The sequence below is a fragment of the Theobroma cacao genome, chromosome 2 (genome assembly GCF_000208745.1).
Source record: "Theobroma cacao cultivar B97-61/B2 chromosome 2, Criollo_cocoa_genome_V2, whole genome shotgun sequence".
NCBI classification, from domain to species: domain Eukaryota; kingdom Viridiplantae; phylum Streptophyta; class Magnoliopsida; order Malvales; family Malvaceae; genus Theobroma; species Theobroma cacao.
The window spans coordinates 25,211,277-25,227,782 of record NC_030851.1 but is presented as its reverse complement, the minus strand read 5'-3'; the positions used below and the strand labels follow the sequence as shown (position 1 = coordinate 25,227,782).

The 16,506-nt window shown below is 30.7% G+C and overlaps 1 protein-coding gene across 6 annotated transcripts in view; it reads left to right on the top strand.

Annotated features, from left to right (window-relative positions):
- LOC18609192 overlaps positions 11,241-16,506 on the top strand; it is a 16,368-nt gene continuing 11,102 nt past the window's right edge. For 3 of the 6 annotated variants that reach the window (XM_018115851.1, XM_007044208.2, XM_007044206.2), the window contains exons 1-7: positions 11,241-11,725; positions 11,821-11,968; positions 12,414-12,568; positions 13,503-13,685; positions 14,482-14,557; positions 15,304-15,381; positions 15,740-15,825. In XM_018115851.1, the coding sequence (XP_017971340.1) occupies positions 11,465-11,725; positions 11,821-11,968; positions 12,414-12,568; positions 13,503-13,685; positions 14,482-14,557; positions 15,304-15,381; positions 15,740-15,825 (987 nt within the window). In that variant the 5' untranslated portion in view covers positions 11,241-11,464. The remainder of the gene's footprint in view (positions 11,726-11,820; positions 11,969-12,413; positions 12,569-13,502; positions 13,686-14,481; positions 14,558-15,303; positions 15,382-15,739; positions 15,826-16,506) is intronic. The other 3 variants (XM_018115852.1, XM_007044207.2, XM_018115853.1) reach the window with 1 other exon arrangement.

The following is a 16,506-nucleotide window of genomic DNA, read 5'->3' as shown; positions in this document are numbered from 1 at the left end:
AATTCTGACAGATCTATGAATGAATGCTAACAACTCAACAACTAAGATATTTTATAGTTTTTTGCTCAATAAGATATTTTTCCTTAAGGCAAGTAAAATTTAAGTTTAAGTGAAAAAACGAAAGGTTTTTTAGGATATCCGTTTCCATTTGGTTCAATTTAAACCACAAATTTTGACAGATCTATGAATGAATGCTAACAACTCAACAACTAAGATATTTTATAATTTTTTGCTCAATAAGATATTTTTATAGTTATTTGTTAAGATTAGTAACAAAATTTTATTTTAATTATTTTTCATTTAATGTATTATTTTTAGGATAAACTCCACATAGACCTTTATAGTATTTTCTTAGCACCTGAAGTTATTTTTTTCCCACATAAAAAAACTTAAAAAACCGTTCAAATCTTTTTTTTAATTAAACAACCAAAAAACAAAAAGATTATAAAAGAAAGGTTCTTATTGTCTTTTTACAAAAAATTAATTAACAATTTAATATTGTTACTCCCTTTAGGAACAAAAGTAAAGCATAGGATTTAATGTGGGAAAAAAATAACTTCAGGGTGCTATGTAAAAACCTGTCATACTACAAAAGGTCTATGTGGAGTTTACCCAAATAAATATGTATTGTACAGTAAAACCTCTATAAATTAATACCCTTGGGACCACAAAAATTTACTGATTAATTGAGATATTATTTAATCGATAAATTAATAATTTATTAATTTATACATTAAATAATAAAAAATTAATTTATCAAGGTTTAGGGTTTAGGGTATATTAAGTCAAATAAAAACATCTATAAAAAGAACATAAAATATCACAAACGGTAAAACTAAAAATAATGGTTTATCATCTCAAAGGTGTAAAAAATCACAATGACAAATGAAATACGTAAAACTTTGTATGCATATAACATATAAAATCCAAATTGCACCCAGAAGCAATTGCAACAGTAGGTGTTAGAAAAGTTTAACTTGTAATTGAATCAAGCAACAATATCAAATACAATCAAGAGTTCATCAGAGTATTTATCAGTCAACATTGAAAAAGGTGATGTCAAATGATACAAAACTACAAAATTCTAAGTGCTAGAAAAGGTTCTCTATGAGTGGTTTATTCAATACCATAAACATGTGAATATGACAGGAGATCTAATCATAGAGAAGGTAACGGAGTTTATAAAAAGATATACCCTGAAGATACTCCAAAATTCCCTTTTTCTAAAGGTTCACTTGAGCGTTTCAAATCAAGACATGGCATCAAAATGTATTGTTATTTCAGAGAAAGCAGATCGATTGATATGGAGCTCATGGAGAGCAATTTGCTGTCCATTAGACAGAAACTAGATTAATTTCCCATGAAAGATATTTTCAATATGGACGAAACATGATTGTTTTATGTGCTACAACTAGATCATTCTCTTGCAACAAAGCAACTTGAAGGTAAGAAACAAGGCAAGGAACTTACAATTGTTATTTGCTATGATGAGGATGGCTCTTAGAAAATTCTTTTATGGTTCATTGGCAAGTATGCTAAACCACGATGTTTCAAGAATGTGAACTTGAGCAATACGAACTGCGAATATCATGCCAACAAACAAGCATGGATGACTGAGATTCTATTCCAAGAATATGTTCAACAACTTCATAGAAAAATGGATGGTAGAAAAGTTCTCTTGCTTGTTGATAATTGTCTCGTTCATCCAAAAGCTATTGAAGGTTTGAAAAATATTGAATTGGTTTTTTTGCCACCCAAAACAACATCAAAGATTTAGTCTTATGATGCGAGGATCGTATGAGCTTTCAAGATGCATTATCATCATCGATTTTATTGAAATCTTTTAAAGGGTTGCGAAATTGAGATCCCAAATTCAGAGAAAATAAATGTTTTAGATGCAATGAATCTTGCAATCTCAACTTGGACAACAAATGTTCAAGCAAGTATAATCACAAATTGTTTTCGACATTGTAAAATTTGGTCTATGGATAACGTGGCTTTAGAGAATTTGGATCAACACTTAAATGATAGAGCCGTTCAACAATTGCATGTTTTAATCAAAAAATTGGAGTGTCGTGATACAACAGATGTTGAGTACCTTTTGAACTACCCTGGAGAAAATAATGCAACTTGAAAGTTGTAGAGTGACAGGCAAATTGTTGAAAATGTAATGAGAAATGACAAATAAGATGAAGTTTAAGACAATAGTTTTGTACTATAGCTTATCTCGTGCAAATATGCACTCAAAGCAATAATTACATTGCATAATTTTCTCTTACAAAATGAGAATACTACACCAGAGCTTCTTAATGCACTAAGAAAAATTAGAGATGAGATCTAAGGAGACATCAATTTCAAGAACAAACAAATAACATTGGAGTCATATTTTACAAAGGCCTCCTAATTGAGTCATATTTTACAAGTAACATTGAAGTCATATTTTACAAGATCCTACGCGAGCACATGAGTGTGCAAAATGAATGATGTTCTGATTGATATATATATAGATAGAGAGAGAGAGAGAGCTAACTTGAGTTCAGTGTTTGTGATAAATGAAAGTATGCCTATTAATATAGTTGTTGAAGTTTGCAAACTTTCAAGCATACGTGTGACAGTATCATGTATAGGTGTATTACAAAAAGTAAGGCTTGCTTGGATTAAAAGGGACTATGATACCCCGTACCCCCGTATAGTAGTCAACATAACTGTATCGATAAGACAAAGGGCTAATTGATGTGGATTTAAGTGTCAAAGAGCGGTGGCGGGTGAAAGGAATATTCTAGAGTAAAATATTTCGCACTAGAGGAAATAATAATTAAATAATAATATTTTTATTGAGAATAAATTAACGAGATAAAAAGTGATCCAGAAGTGAATCGAGGCATAATAAGACATTTTGGATACTAAAGAGACACGTGAAAAATTTTAGAATAAAATAATATTAAAATATTAATATTTTATTTGATGTCGAAATTTGTCATGAAGGAGGAGTATATAGTCAATCTAAGTGGGGCAGAAGAAGAACAAGGGAATTTCAGAGAAAAATGACGTTAGTGGAGCCCGCCTTTCTTTATTAAATAAAGCCAGCGCGGGTAAGTATATATTTAAATATTATAGTGATACCGTGTTGAAGTACGAACTTGATATTTTATTGGTACAAGTGTTAAGGAGGAAAAATAGAAAGAAATTGAAATTAAAAGATTGTGGGAGGACTTAATTAAAAAAGGGAAAACCTTAGAGGGCAAAATGATAATTTTGCCATTAACTTGGTCAAGGCTTCCAAATGAAGCTTTAACTCTTATCTTCTTCTTCCATGACCGGTTCTTATCTTCACCAAAAGGCATTTTCTTCTTCTTCTTCATACTCCCACACCATTTTCTCTCTCCATCATGAAAAATCAATTTTCTTTCATTTTCTTTTCCTTGTTTTCATTTCCTTTCCTTTCTTTTCTTACTTCTTCCTTCTCCTAACTTCTTAGGCACCAAAACCCACAACTTTTAACCCTAATTTTCAGTACAACCAAACCCTAGGAGAGAGAAAGAAAAATCTCTCTTTCTTTCCTTCATTTTTAAAGCCAAAAGGTATGTATTTTCAAGTTTTGAATTTTAGAATTTATGGGTTATATTTTCATATTTTATTTCCTAATTTCTTCAAATTCTTTTTCTTGGAAATATTATGTTTTTGTTGATCTTTATGCCTCCAAGCTCACTAAGGTAAAGAATCTTTAAATTGGAATAGTTGGTATAGTGGGTTATGAATTAGACTAGAATTCTAGGTTAAATATTAGGCTAGAATGTAGTTTATCTAGTGTGTGTTTATTGGAATTATTGAGTTCAAATTTATGATATATTTGAAGCTATTATTGTTTATTGGCAGATATAGGTTTTAATGGTACTTCAAGACTTAACTTGGAGTAAAGCCTTATTGGTGCTAATTTTGTAAGGTGGCATTACCAAGGTGAGTGAACTTGCATTAAAATGTTTTGGGATAAATGCACATGTGTTTGATTGAATCACTTAAAATATTTTATTGGTCTTTTCTTTAAAATGTGCATGGGAACAAGCCATTGATGAAACATTTTTATGCTGTGAAATGTGTAATATAATGAAACCATGTGTTCCTATATTATGTGGATATGTATGTTATGCCTTACATGAAAATGTTGTATGATAACTATAACCGTGCATGTGCAGTGTGGGAATGCACGTGACGGTGCCTTTTGTGTGCGATGTGGGAGTGTACATGATATTTTCCATGTGAGGTGTGGGAGTGCACATGAGGATATTAGCTATGTGCGGTGTGGGAGTGCACATGAGCTGAGTTGAGGATGGTGGTTGTATGCGTTGAGCCATGTTCACTAGTGTGGGAATGATCTTGATATATTTGATGAATGTTTGAAAATATATATATATATATACAAAATGTATACATGAATTCTTACATGCCTATGTACCTGCCCTGTAGAGCAGGGATGTTTGGAAAATGNAAATATATATATATATATATATATATATATATATATATATATATATATATATATACAAAATGTATACATGAATTCTTACACGCTTGTGTACTTGCCCTGTAAAGCAGGGATGTTTAGAAAATGAAATGTGATTGCATTGATTATTGAAAGTTGAATTTCCTAAGCGTTTTAAAACGAGTTAAAGCGTCAACATGGTATCGAGCTGTTTATGATATACAAATTGCATGGTTTTAAAACGAGTGCATCATGTTTTCGAAAACCTTCAGTATCGTTTGCTTGTTCCCTTCTTATGTTCACTCACTGAGTTTATACTCATTCTTTTCAATTTCATGTTTTAGTTTTCAAGTTCGAAGGTAGTTGGATCCTAGGTAGAGGTGCTTCCTCTCGTTCATCATACGGTAGGTTTACCAGGACACTCCATGATAGTACTCACACCAAAGCCACTCCGTTGATAGTCAAAGTCTTTTGTATGTGTATATGGTCATTTAAATGTAATTCATGAGATTTGTTGTAAACACTGTATGTTTGGTTTTCATGATAATGTCGCCACAGGTTGGCAAATGGTAATATTATTTTGTGAATGGTATATGTTCGGTTACCATGATTTATTCTTGAGAAGAAATTATTTTTGAAAACTATGAATTAAGAACTTTAGAGGTAAATGAGGGACATAGGGTCTAATGAACAAGTTTTCATAGAAAGGCTTGCTTGGGCCCAATGAGCCATGCCTATTAGGTCCATGCGCCGGTCATGGCTAGGGATTTGGGTTGTGACAGGAACATGTCTTCTTGGTCTTCGTGCTGGTCATGGCTAGGGATCAGGTCATGACACCTAAGCTCACTTAGGTAAACTTAATCACCTTGTTGTGCGGCCTAAGGCACTTTTCATACTAACTTGGTAGCCTAAGTTAGCCTAAAAACCCATTTCTACCCATCGAATTGGAATCAACTAGATATATACAACACACACACACACACACAGAGAATATAAGAGTGAATGAGGCAAAGAGTGTTTATACACAAGTATACAAATATACAAGAGAAACCTCCATTTCTTTATACAAGGATTGAAGAAACCCTTTTTATAGCCACAAGAGCTCCCTTCAATGGTAGAGAGCCTTGGAGTTCAAATTGAAAAGCCCTCAACAATTACAAACAATTTTGGTACATAAGAAAGGCTCCTTAACCGTTGGAATAGTGCTTTGCCAAATATACCCCTTTTGCTAGTTGTTGCATAATGCTTAGGTTCCCTACCTGGCCAGTTGTTTGGCTTGGCCCACTAGCCTACTCCTAGCCTTTCTTCTTGCTGGGCAAACCCTTGCTACCTTACCAAAGCTTTTTGGGGCTTGGCAGAACTCACAAGTCACAACGAGTCGTGATGGTAGAATTTAGTAGGGTTGAGTAAAACCAAAGCAAACCAATTACCCATCCAAACCAAATACGATTTGGGTAAAATGGTTTAGTCTAATTAGTTCATTGGGTCAATTGATCCAAAATGCTTGGTCCAATTAGTTTTTTTGGTTAGTTCTCAGTTTTAAAATTTTTAGATCAATCCACCCAAAAAACCAAACTAATTTTTCTATATATTTATACATATATATAATATTTTTTATATATATTAAGAAGAATTGATGGTAAACTTAATTAATAATATATAATATATTAGTTTATTATATGTACGTATACAAATCATAATCATAACAATTTAATTTTAGTTATATATTTATTTATAAATCTGTGTTAATATGCAATTACTAGTTATATAGTTTAAATGATATAACTTATATGTTAATATTATAATATATGATAATAAATATCCTACATATTAATATGCTATAATTATTACATCTTAGTAATGGTTTGCAATATAAACTGTTATGAATGTATATATAATTGTATAAATATTACGTATATTTAATTTATATATAAGCATTATTATAAGTTATAATAAACTTTATTTATATGATTACACTTAATAATCTTATTAATTATCACCTTAGTTTTTATAACATATTCTGTATAATTAGGTATTATTTATACAAACTTTGATATAATACATTATAACATATAAGTTGTGTCATTAATTTCATATATACATAATAAAGTAATATATTATACATATATATTTATTTAATTTATACATAAGCATTATTGTAACTTATAATAGACTTTATTTATATGATTACACTTAATAATTTTATTAGTTATCGCCTTAATTTTTATAGCATATTATTTATAATTAGTTATTATTTTTTCAAACTTTGATGTAAAAATTAAAATATTATAACATATAAGTTGTGTCATTAATTTCATATAAATAATAAAGTAATATCTTATATATACATATATTTAATTTATATATAATTTGTATATTTTATAATTATGGATAAAGTTTATAAGTTTTAGTATTATAATTTGTAAAAAAAATGATAAAATTTTGGTTAATTGGTCCAAAACCAAACTGACCAAACCAATTTTATGTTTGGTCGATTTTGGTCGATTTTCAACAAATGTTTAGTCATTTAATCTTTATATATGACAGACCAAATCACTTAATTCACTCATTCACTCACCCCTAGAATATAGCTATTCCATGAGTGGGGCGAAAGTCTTACTTGATTTAGAGCATTAACTTTTAGCTCTTAAAAGCCCATTTTCATCTTTTGTAAAAATTAAAAGCTATCTTTTTAAGAGCTATTTTTTAAAAAAAATCACTCAATCCTATTGGTGCATTTTGCTTTCTAGAGTAGACATGTAGTTCTTGAAGTTGGGCCGAACATGCGTTTAAGAGCTACTTGATTTTTGGTTCAATTTGTTCGCATACTTACAAGGGTGAGCATTTAGCTAATTTGATTTTAAAATTTTGAAAATTAAATTAATGGAATTCTCATAAAAAAATAATTGAAATTGATAAAATTATAATAAAAAAATTGAAATAACCAAAACCGACTTATCTCAGTTGGTTCCATTGATTATAACACTTTTTAACACTTTTTCAACAATTTTCAGCAACTTTTTCAACAATAAATTTCAAGAAAAAGATAAGTAAAATTATTCATCTTCGCATTTTAATCAAGATAAATTCAACCCACAAAGGTAGTTCAAAATGCAAATCGAAGAAAGTATTCCTCTTGGTGGGAAGTCAAATGCTAGTGCAGTGGTGTGCTTGTGGTTGTTAGCTACGGTTGCAAGAGACGAGAAGAAATAGAGGAAGTAGCTGTTGGGCACAAATATTTGGGGATTAGGGTTTTTTTATATAATGTTCAAAAAAACTTTTGAAGTATTTCAATAGAATTTAAATAAATATTTATTTTTTATTACATTTAATCAAGTTTTGTATTTTTATTTTAAATCAAATAAGCTTTTATAATTAATAATTGATTAATTATTATTAGTCAAAATACTATTTGTTATTTTTTGGTCACGTGGCACCGAAGTGGAGGGTAAAAAGTTTTCTTTTGAAAGGTTGGAGTGTGACAAATACCACATAATTATGTCATCATGCTAGATAAGCATATCATGTCATCATCCATTATGACATGTCAGTATATCTATCAGCAACATGTGGCATAAAAATGATAAGTAACATTTTGATTAAGCTAACAATTAGTTATAAAAGCTTATTTGGCTTAAAATAAAAAGATATAAATACTTATTTGGCTTAAAATTAAAATCTATGGGTTTGATTGAATACAAAAAAAAAAAGAACTTATTTGAATTTTTAGAATAGTTTAGGAGTTTCTTTAGATATTTTTTGCTTGTTTTAGTATGAAAGGGGATTTTTTGGGGGTATTGACGTATTTTAATTTTAAAAATATTTAATAACATCTTGATATNGTATAGAAAGGGATTTTTTGGGGGTATTGAGATTTATTTTAAAAATATTAATAACATCTTGATATAATGATTTTTTAAAATATATTATTAATGATCAGTTTGATTGTAAATTTTAAACATAGTAAATCGATTGAATAGTCAAATAAATTGTCCCTTTAAACTGATTAATATTGAGATAAAAAAAAATCAACCTAAATTAACCTAATTCAATCTATTTCAATCAATTATTTCGATTTGAACTGATAATACTCACTCTTACGTTATTTTTAAACATCCGTACTTTTACTGTGTATAACACATCACGAAGTTCTTGTTTGATAGATTGAACAACCTAACTATTCCAAATTATTTATTTGAATAAAGAAAAGAGATAACATATCATATCAGTATTCAATAGAAAAAAAAATTCTTTTTCTCAAACTTTTCCTTTTGAAATACATAAAAATGAAAAAGTGAAATAAATGAATTTATCCTTTCTCAAATGCAATGGGGTTCTTTTTTTTTTTTTTCTATCTAAAAAGCTTTTGTCTCTTATTACATGAATATGTGGTATACATTTAACATTTAAGGTCTGCTCGTAAAGTTTAAAATCTGGCTAGAGTATATCCATAGGATAATTCGTTTTGAAAGCAGGTCATAAGAAGTGGATGAGTATGCATGATTAAAATAGAAAAAAAAAAATGGGTGTGTCATGCTTATGTTTGGCACACTTTGATTGATAAAATATTTAGGAAGCAATAATTATGGATAACCCACCAAGATGAAAGTTGCCACTAACTTACATGGTTCACAAGATGGAAATGGGTGCATCATTTCCACACCTTTTCGTTTGTTTTTGTAAAGCCACTTCCTCAAGTTGATAATTTTTTATAGAAGTATACTGATCTTTGGATACATTATTAGCAGAGGGAATCTAGTGTACTTGGCAGGTAACTGTTTGAAAGTTTGATTTTGCTGTATAGATTAAATGTTTACCAACAAAGTAAAAGAAAATACTTGAAACTTCAGGGATTAATTGAAATTTGGTAACAGTAGGAGGATTGAACTTAGACACATATGCAAGGAAAGTATAACCACTTGCTAGTTCAACTTATACTACATCATTTGTAATGAAGAAGACATTGTCTGTATGGATAAGTTGTACGTACTACAAGCTAAATCAATTTGATCGTGTTGGAGTGATATTGTTATTTTACGATACGATTACGATTACCATATTATTAATTCGATTCTCTTTTAAATCACTGAGAATTTTGTATATATATTTTATTAGTCTCTTTGTAAAACACATAATTTAGAATACAAGATTTTTCTTTTCGTAACATGATATTAAAACTACCAGACGTTGGCAACCCTGTTTCATGTACCCCATGTGCCAACAACGCCTATCTCACGCATTAGTTGCCCTTGCATTGATGTCTTCTGCCACCACAACTTATTTGACATGTTAATTGCCATGTGCTTTATGACATCATTCTACGACATGTTCTGCCACATATTCCGTCACGTATTTTGTCATATAATCTGCAAAGTGTTCTGCCACATTTACACTTCTATAAGATCATTACTTTTGCTAATTTTGACTTCTTGATTTTAATTTTGATTTTCTATTTTGCTAATTTTGATTGTAAGATAGAGAAATCTGAAATTTTCAAACCAATTGCAATCGTTTTGATGAAAGCAACTACAATTTGTAGATCTAAGGTATGAGAAGCTTTTTGATTAGACGTAAACATGGGCCTAACGTCACCGGGGATTGTTGTTCAGTCACTAATAAGTTTCAAAACTTAGTCTTCAAACTCAAGTTAACATTTACCAAATCACTTTAAATTTGAGAAACGGGTGTTAATATAATTATATAATTATAAGCTAAATCAATGTAATTATGTTAGAGCGATATTGTTAAATTGCAATATAATTATGATATTGTTGGATTACAATTATCATATTATTAACTTGATTCTTTGTTTTAGAATACAATATTTCTTTTTTCGTAATAGTTATGTATGTTGTTATCTTATGAAAAGTTTTACAAAATCAAATGTGAAAGATACATATAAAGTTAGAGTACTAAAATGAATAAGAAAATATTAAGTGTGGAAGAAAGTCAACTATTTTTATTCAAAATTGTACACCACGTTCTTTCGTAAAAACAAAATCATTAAGTATAGACCATAAGTCAAACATTTCAATCATCAATATAAACAACAAAATTATTTGTTGCAAAATATTATTTTAACACATTTTACCACTAAAAAGCTACTTTATTGATTGAGTAGAGAGTAAAACAATCAATATAAGACAGATCAATTTATCAACTAGAAAATACATCTTTGGCATCTGCCTTTCTACTAATTTTTAACTTAGTCATACTTCACAGGTAAACCTGAAAAAATTAATAATTAAAAAAAGAAACATAAAAGAATTATTAATTTCGAATATTTATGCAATTTTGTAATTATATAAAGCAATTATTAGTTGAGAAAGGATCTCTATGACACAATGCATATTTTCCTCTTTTAACTTACAATTAGTTTTGATTGATGTTTGATTTATTTATAGATCTCAAAATTTATTTTTATTAAACTAAATTTGTTTGATTATTGGATATAATAATCACATTTATATTACACTATGTTTTATATTAAATTTTTTTATCAATTTTGATTATAAAAAATACAAAATTTTATTTTAAAATATCAACGTATGAACTCATTTACGTGCAAGGTAAGAAGTGATTGGTATAAAGGAATAGAGTAGAGTAGAGAGAGGAGTTAAGGTACAATGTGGAAGTGGAGGCTTGGGCGTGGGCTTAGAAAGCCTCTGGCGTACGACAGTTGCGTGTATGTTCGTGGATTGGGCCAAAGACCCACAGTCGGCCATTCGCCTAACGGTAAGCCAACGGCCATCAACCAACCCCGGGCTGTCTCAGTTTCAGTCGGACTGATCAAAGAGCAACTCCCAACTCCCATTCTACCATTAATTCTTGACCACATCTTAACCCCTAGACCCTAACACTAACTCTAACCACCCCTCACTCCCATTTTACCTATGTCTTTACTCTCCTCTTTTGTCTTCCATTGACATCTAACAACCCCTCACTTTGAACTCTCAGTTCTCAACCAAACCAAGACCCAGAGAAATGGCTACTCATAACCTTGCTGTTATCCTCGAAAACCCATTCAACGACTCCCAGTTCCTCCTCCTTAAGCAAACTCCTCCGCCTAAATTCGGCGAAGACGAGTACGATTCTTATGTGGATTCTCATCTCTGGGACTTACCTTCCACGCTTCTCAACCTCCAAGAAAACGCATCCCACCCCGGGATCTTAATACAAGGCGAAGAATCCTTCTCTGACAAGATTGATATGACAAAATTTGATGTCGAATTGGGTCTTAATCGGGTAATTTTGAATCCAAATTTCACCCTTTTTTTTTTCTTAGTGAAATCAATATTTTCATTTTGGATGTTCTAATTGTGGTTAACTAATTTTTTTAGGTGTTGGAGCAAGTGGGGTTTAAGGTGAGTGATGTAGGGGAGTGGAGTTTGTTTAAGTATGTGGAGGAAGCCGAGTTTGGACCTGGTTTTCCAGTTAACACTGTGTTTGTTATGGGACAATTGTTGGATGGAAACCAAAGTTGTCAAGGTTTGTTTACATTACTGGTGCTTAAAGCTTTAATATTATTGGTTTAATCTTTTATAGACTGTTTGTAACTTGTAAAATTTTCATGCTGATTGTAAGAAATTCATATAAGAGAAAGAGTTTGCTGAAAACATAAAGTTAAGATTTTGAATTCTTAGATTAGACTGACCTACAAAGGGGGTTCAGATGCAGTTATAAAATTATTGTTTTGGTTTTTAGCTGTCTTTCTAATGCATTATAAGTAGGGAGTTTGTTAAAGCTGTAAACTTGATCAATTTAGGGGACACCAAAAGAGGGAAGGTTTTATTTTCCATGGTTACCCAGAAGTTGATTGAAATATTATTGCTGACATCCATTGGTTTTGTTTTTTTTATTCTGTCACCAGGATATGCTGTCTTTTATAAAGCACAAGCAACTGATTGTTAGAAATATTCCATTACTTGTTCAGGGCTATGTAAGTGGATGTCTACTGAAAGCTGTCTTAGTTTGCTTCTGGAGGTGAAACCATGTAATGATCGTCTAGGGCCTTTGGTAGTTGTTGGTCTTATAAATGACTCATTACGTTCTGTGGCACGGAAATTACCACCCGCCTTGCGTTATCAGGTTATCTGTCTTTTAAGTGATTGTGATCTATCAATTCATGCTGCATTAAGTTATAAGCTCGTAAGTAGTCTAGACATGAATAATTTGAGGGTGTTTATGACCTAATTTTATGAAATTATAACTTCTAGGGGCATTAGATTGATTCTTAATTCCCCAATATTAAAAATCCATATCTTTCTTTTCATACTTTGATAAAGTTTGCTCCAGCAAGGCAAGTTTCTGGCATAGATGATCCATATGTTCTTCTCACTCTTTCAAAGTGAAAAAATGAATATGAGAAGTGTAGTGCCTACTTCTAACATAATGAAGATTCACTTGACAAATACTTTTTTTCTTTTAAGTGTTACTTCTAGGATGCAGATTTATGTAGCCTTTGATACCTGGTTGCTTACAAGAATTTTTCTGGAAGTTTACTCTACCAGATTGCCTTTTAGTGCACTTATTTTCGCAGTTATCAATTTAAAATATATACTTAAAAGCTACAAATATGAAGCATATGAAGTTGATGTTTAACCACTAGTGTGCTGGCATAGAACTGTAAGTAAAAGTGTAGGACTATGGAGTTATCTATTCTCTGTTATGTACATCAATCATACCTAAGTTAATAGCAATATGATATTTTTCATCTGTGTGTGTACTTTTTGGGTTGTCCTTTTTGAGAATATATTTCTTAATTATATGAGATGTATGCTTAATATTTTCTGAATTTTAATGGAAGGATTTCTTTATGAATGTAAAGGCTGTCACCCTCATTTGTTATGACAGCTTACATTAAGTCTCCATAAGTATATATGTGTTCATAGACTTGGCTCAAGATTGTCTATCTTATGTTACTGAGGAAAAAAGGATTGATATTTTTAAATTCAGTGATTATTTGAATTCAGAATTTAACCTTAAGATGTTGTTATGAACTGAGATTTATTCTTATTTTCAGGAGTATCCTCCTGGTGTCATACTTGTACCAATGCAAAGCAGGACTGCAAAGCCCTTCCATACAACAAACTTGGTCATATTTGCACCTGAAAATGTTTCAGATACCTCTGGAGATTATAGCTTTGTTGCTTATGGAGATGCATTAATAGTGGATCCAGGATGCCGACATGAGTACCATGAAGAGGTATGAAATACCTGTTTGTTACCTTTGGTCTTGCCCCATTTTGTAAGAAAAACTATTTTCAATCTGAGCTACCATTTGCTATGTCATTGGTTAATCTTTGAAGTATATTGTCCAAGTTAACCCCTCACTTCCTTCAAAAATGAAAAGGCATCCTTTTCCATGAATTATTCATGGATGTCATTTATGAAAATTTGAACAGGCTTCTTAGCTAAATTTTCTAAATTATCTCTCAACAAAAGCAAAAGGTTCTAAGCATGCTTGTAGTTTCTTTGAAATTTATGAGATGTCATTCAAACTGCTCTTTCAGTTTAAAATGGAAGTTATTTTCCTGTAGCAACTCTAGTGTGATTAAATAATGTTCATTTTCCTAGTTTGATCACATGAGGGGAAAATTTGTTCTTTGCATAATTGGAGACATAGCTTTTTCAGATAGGATTGGAATATTTCTAGACAAATTCCATTTTTCTCTTTTATCAAAACAAATTAGATGGTAGATACTTGAGTATAAAGAGAAAGGAAAATAGCCTTCTCAGGCTGTAAATTTCTGTTTGGCTTAGTAGCTAGTCCATGCGAATAGAAAATGGTTAACTTGTATTTACACCTTAATAAATATGCTTTTGTGTTTAATTGTCATCTAGCTATGTGCGCATTTAGTACAGTTGACCTCTATCTGCCTTATTCAATGGCTGTAGTGTTAGTCCAACAACAGAGGTAGGCTTAGATATTCATAGTTGTCATTTTGACATGTTTTACTTATAACTAAACTTATGTTAACATTATTGCTTTGCTTGACCAGCTCAAGAAAATTGTCACCTGCTTGCCCAAAAAGTTAATTGTGCTTGTTACTCATCACCACTGTGATCATGTTGAAGGTGAGCTTTCAGAAAATACTTCAAACTGATACTTTGCAATTTTTGCATTATTAAGCATTCTCCATCTTTCTAATTACTTGATTTATTCAGCTTTGGTTTGTTGCAAGTCACTTATATGAATTATAAAAGAAAGGAAAATATTTACCATTAATAAAAGAAAATATGAAGTGGATACTGGTATTCCTTAAATTCTTTGTTCATGTTCTTGTCATCAATTTCACACTATATGTTTCACCATTTGACCCACACATGGGCTTCAAATTGATAAAAGTTTGCTTGTTAGTCTTTAATAGCTTTATCCACTTAATAGGATTGAGGAATGATGTGAATGAACAAGATGCATTATTTGTGCTTTTTCACAGAACGAAGCATCTGTTCTCTGAAGTACATAAACTTTAAATATTTTCTCAGAGATGACTACAAGGTTAATGAATTATTTCTATGATGAGGAAAATGAAGTTGTTACCTCTGCTATTTTATTGATTATAGGTGCCTCTTACTCTTAATGCAATGATATGTACGCTGTACCATATCAAAGTTCAATGGTATTTACAAATGTTATATAATCAATTGAGGTTATTTATTGACGTTTCCTTTTAAAATAAGATTATTTCTTGCAAAATAACATGCTCTCCAGTTGTATATCTAGAACTTGAAGTTCTTTTTGCGATACATGATATAGGTCTACTGGCTTTTCTGTCATGGAGAAGCTCTTTACTGGATATACTGTTCTATGTTTATTTCAGGTCTTTCTATTATCCAAAAATGCAATCCTGATGCAACACTGCTAGCACATGAAAATACCATGCGTCGCATTGGAAAAAGTAAGATTGTTCAGAATGAAAATTGTGTTTATCTTTGAGTTCTTATCATTTTGTCATTTTGTTTCGATAACCTAATTGGTAACCGCACTACTTCAAAAAGGAGATCCTAAGTCTGAATCCACTTTCCCCTAACTATTATAGAAAACAAAAGGTCATTGAACATGGTTTTCTTTCTTTAATGTGGGAGGCATGTCAAAAGGTAAATACCACATCCAAGCTGATGGTTCATGGAATAATTATAACGAGTATACATGCTATTTAAAGAATTTGTTCTCCATATAATGATTTTAATCATAATCTTGACCTACATCATGATTCCCCATCAAATCATGGTTTAGTTGTGCTTATACAATGACAGGCGACTGGTCTCTTGGCTATACCTCGGTTTCTGGAGACGAAGACATTTGGGTTGGTGGTCAAAGATTGACCGTAATTTTCTCTCCGGTATTTCTCATTTCACTTTGATCTTCTTCAAATTTGTTCATTTTTTTTAATTATTTTATTTTATTTTTTATCAAATGGCTTGGTTGCACTTCTGACACTATAGTGTTGATTGATCCTACCACAACACATGTCCAAGTGCTATAGCAAAGCAAAAGCAACATACTAACTACTCTCTGAACATATAAAAGAAGTTATATCACAATGACAACAAGATAGAAAAAGAAAACTGTATTTTGAATGTTGTTTCCATAGTAATTTTCTTGAAAACTACGTTAAAATTTGGAGTTGTCATACTTATCCCATGTTGTTTGAGTCAAAATTTGAATGAAATATAAGAACAATGTGATGTAGCCGAAAGGTTTAGAGCAATTAGTACTCAACAATTAGGGCTAGAATAGGGTTGATTGTGTTGGAAAAATAAAAAGATAATTGGGTTTTCAAAAAAACCTCTTGAATAAATATTCAAAATAATAAAAGATGATAATAATAATCTTCTACCTAAGATACTTATTTATAATTGTTAAGATAAATCCTAATCAAATAGTAATTCTAATCCTAAATAAAGACTTAAAGTACTAAAATTCTAATAAAGATAGGAAAAAGAATATCAAACTAAATAAATAAAATAAAATCCTAAACTAACTAAAATACTAAATAAATTTTCATATGCGCCTGCATCAG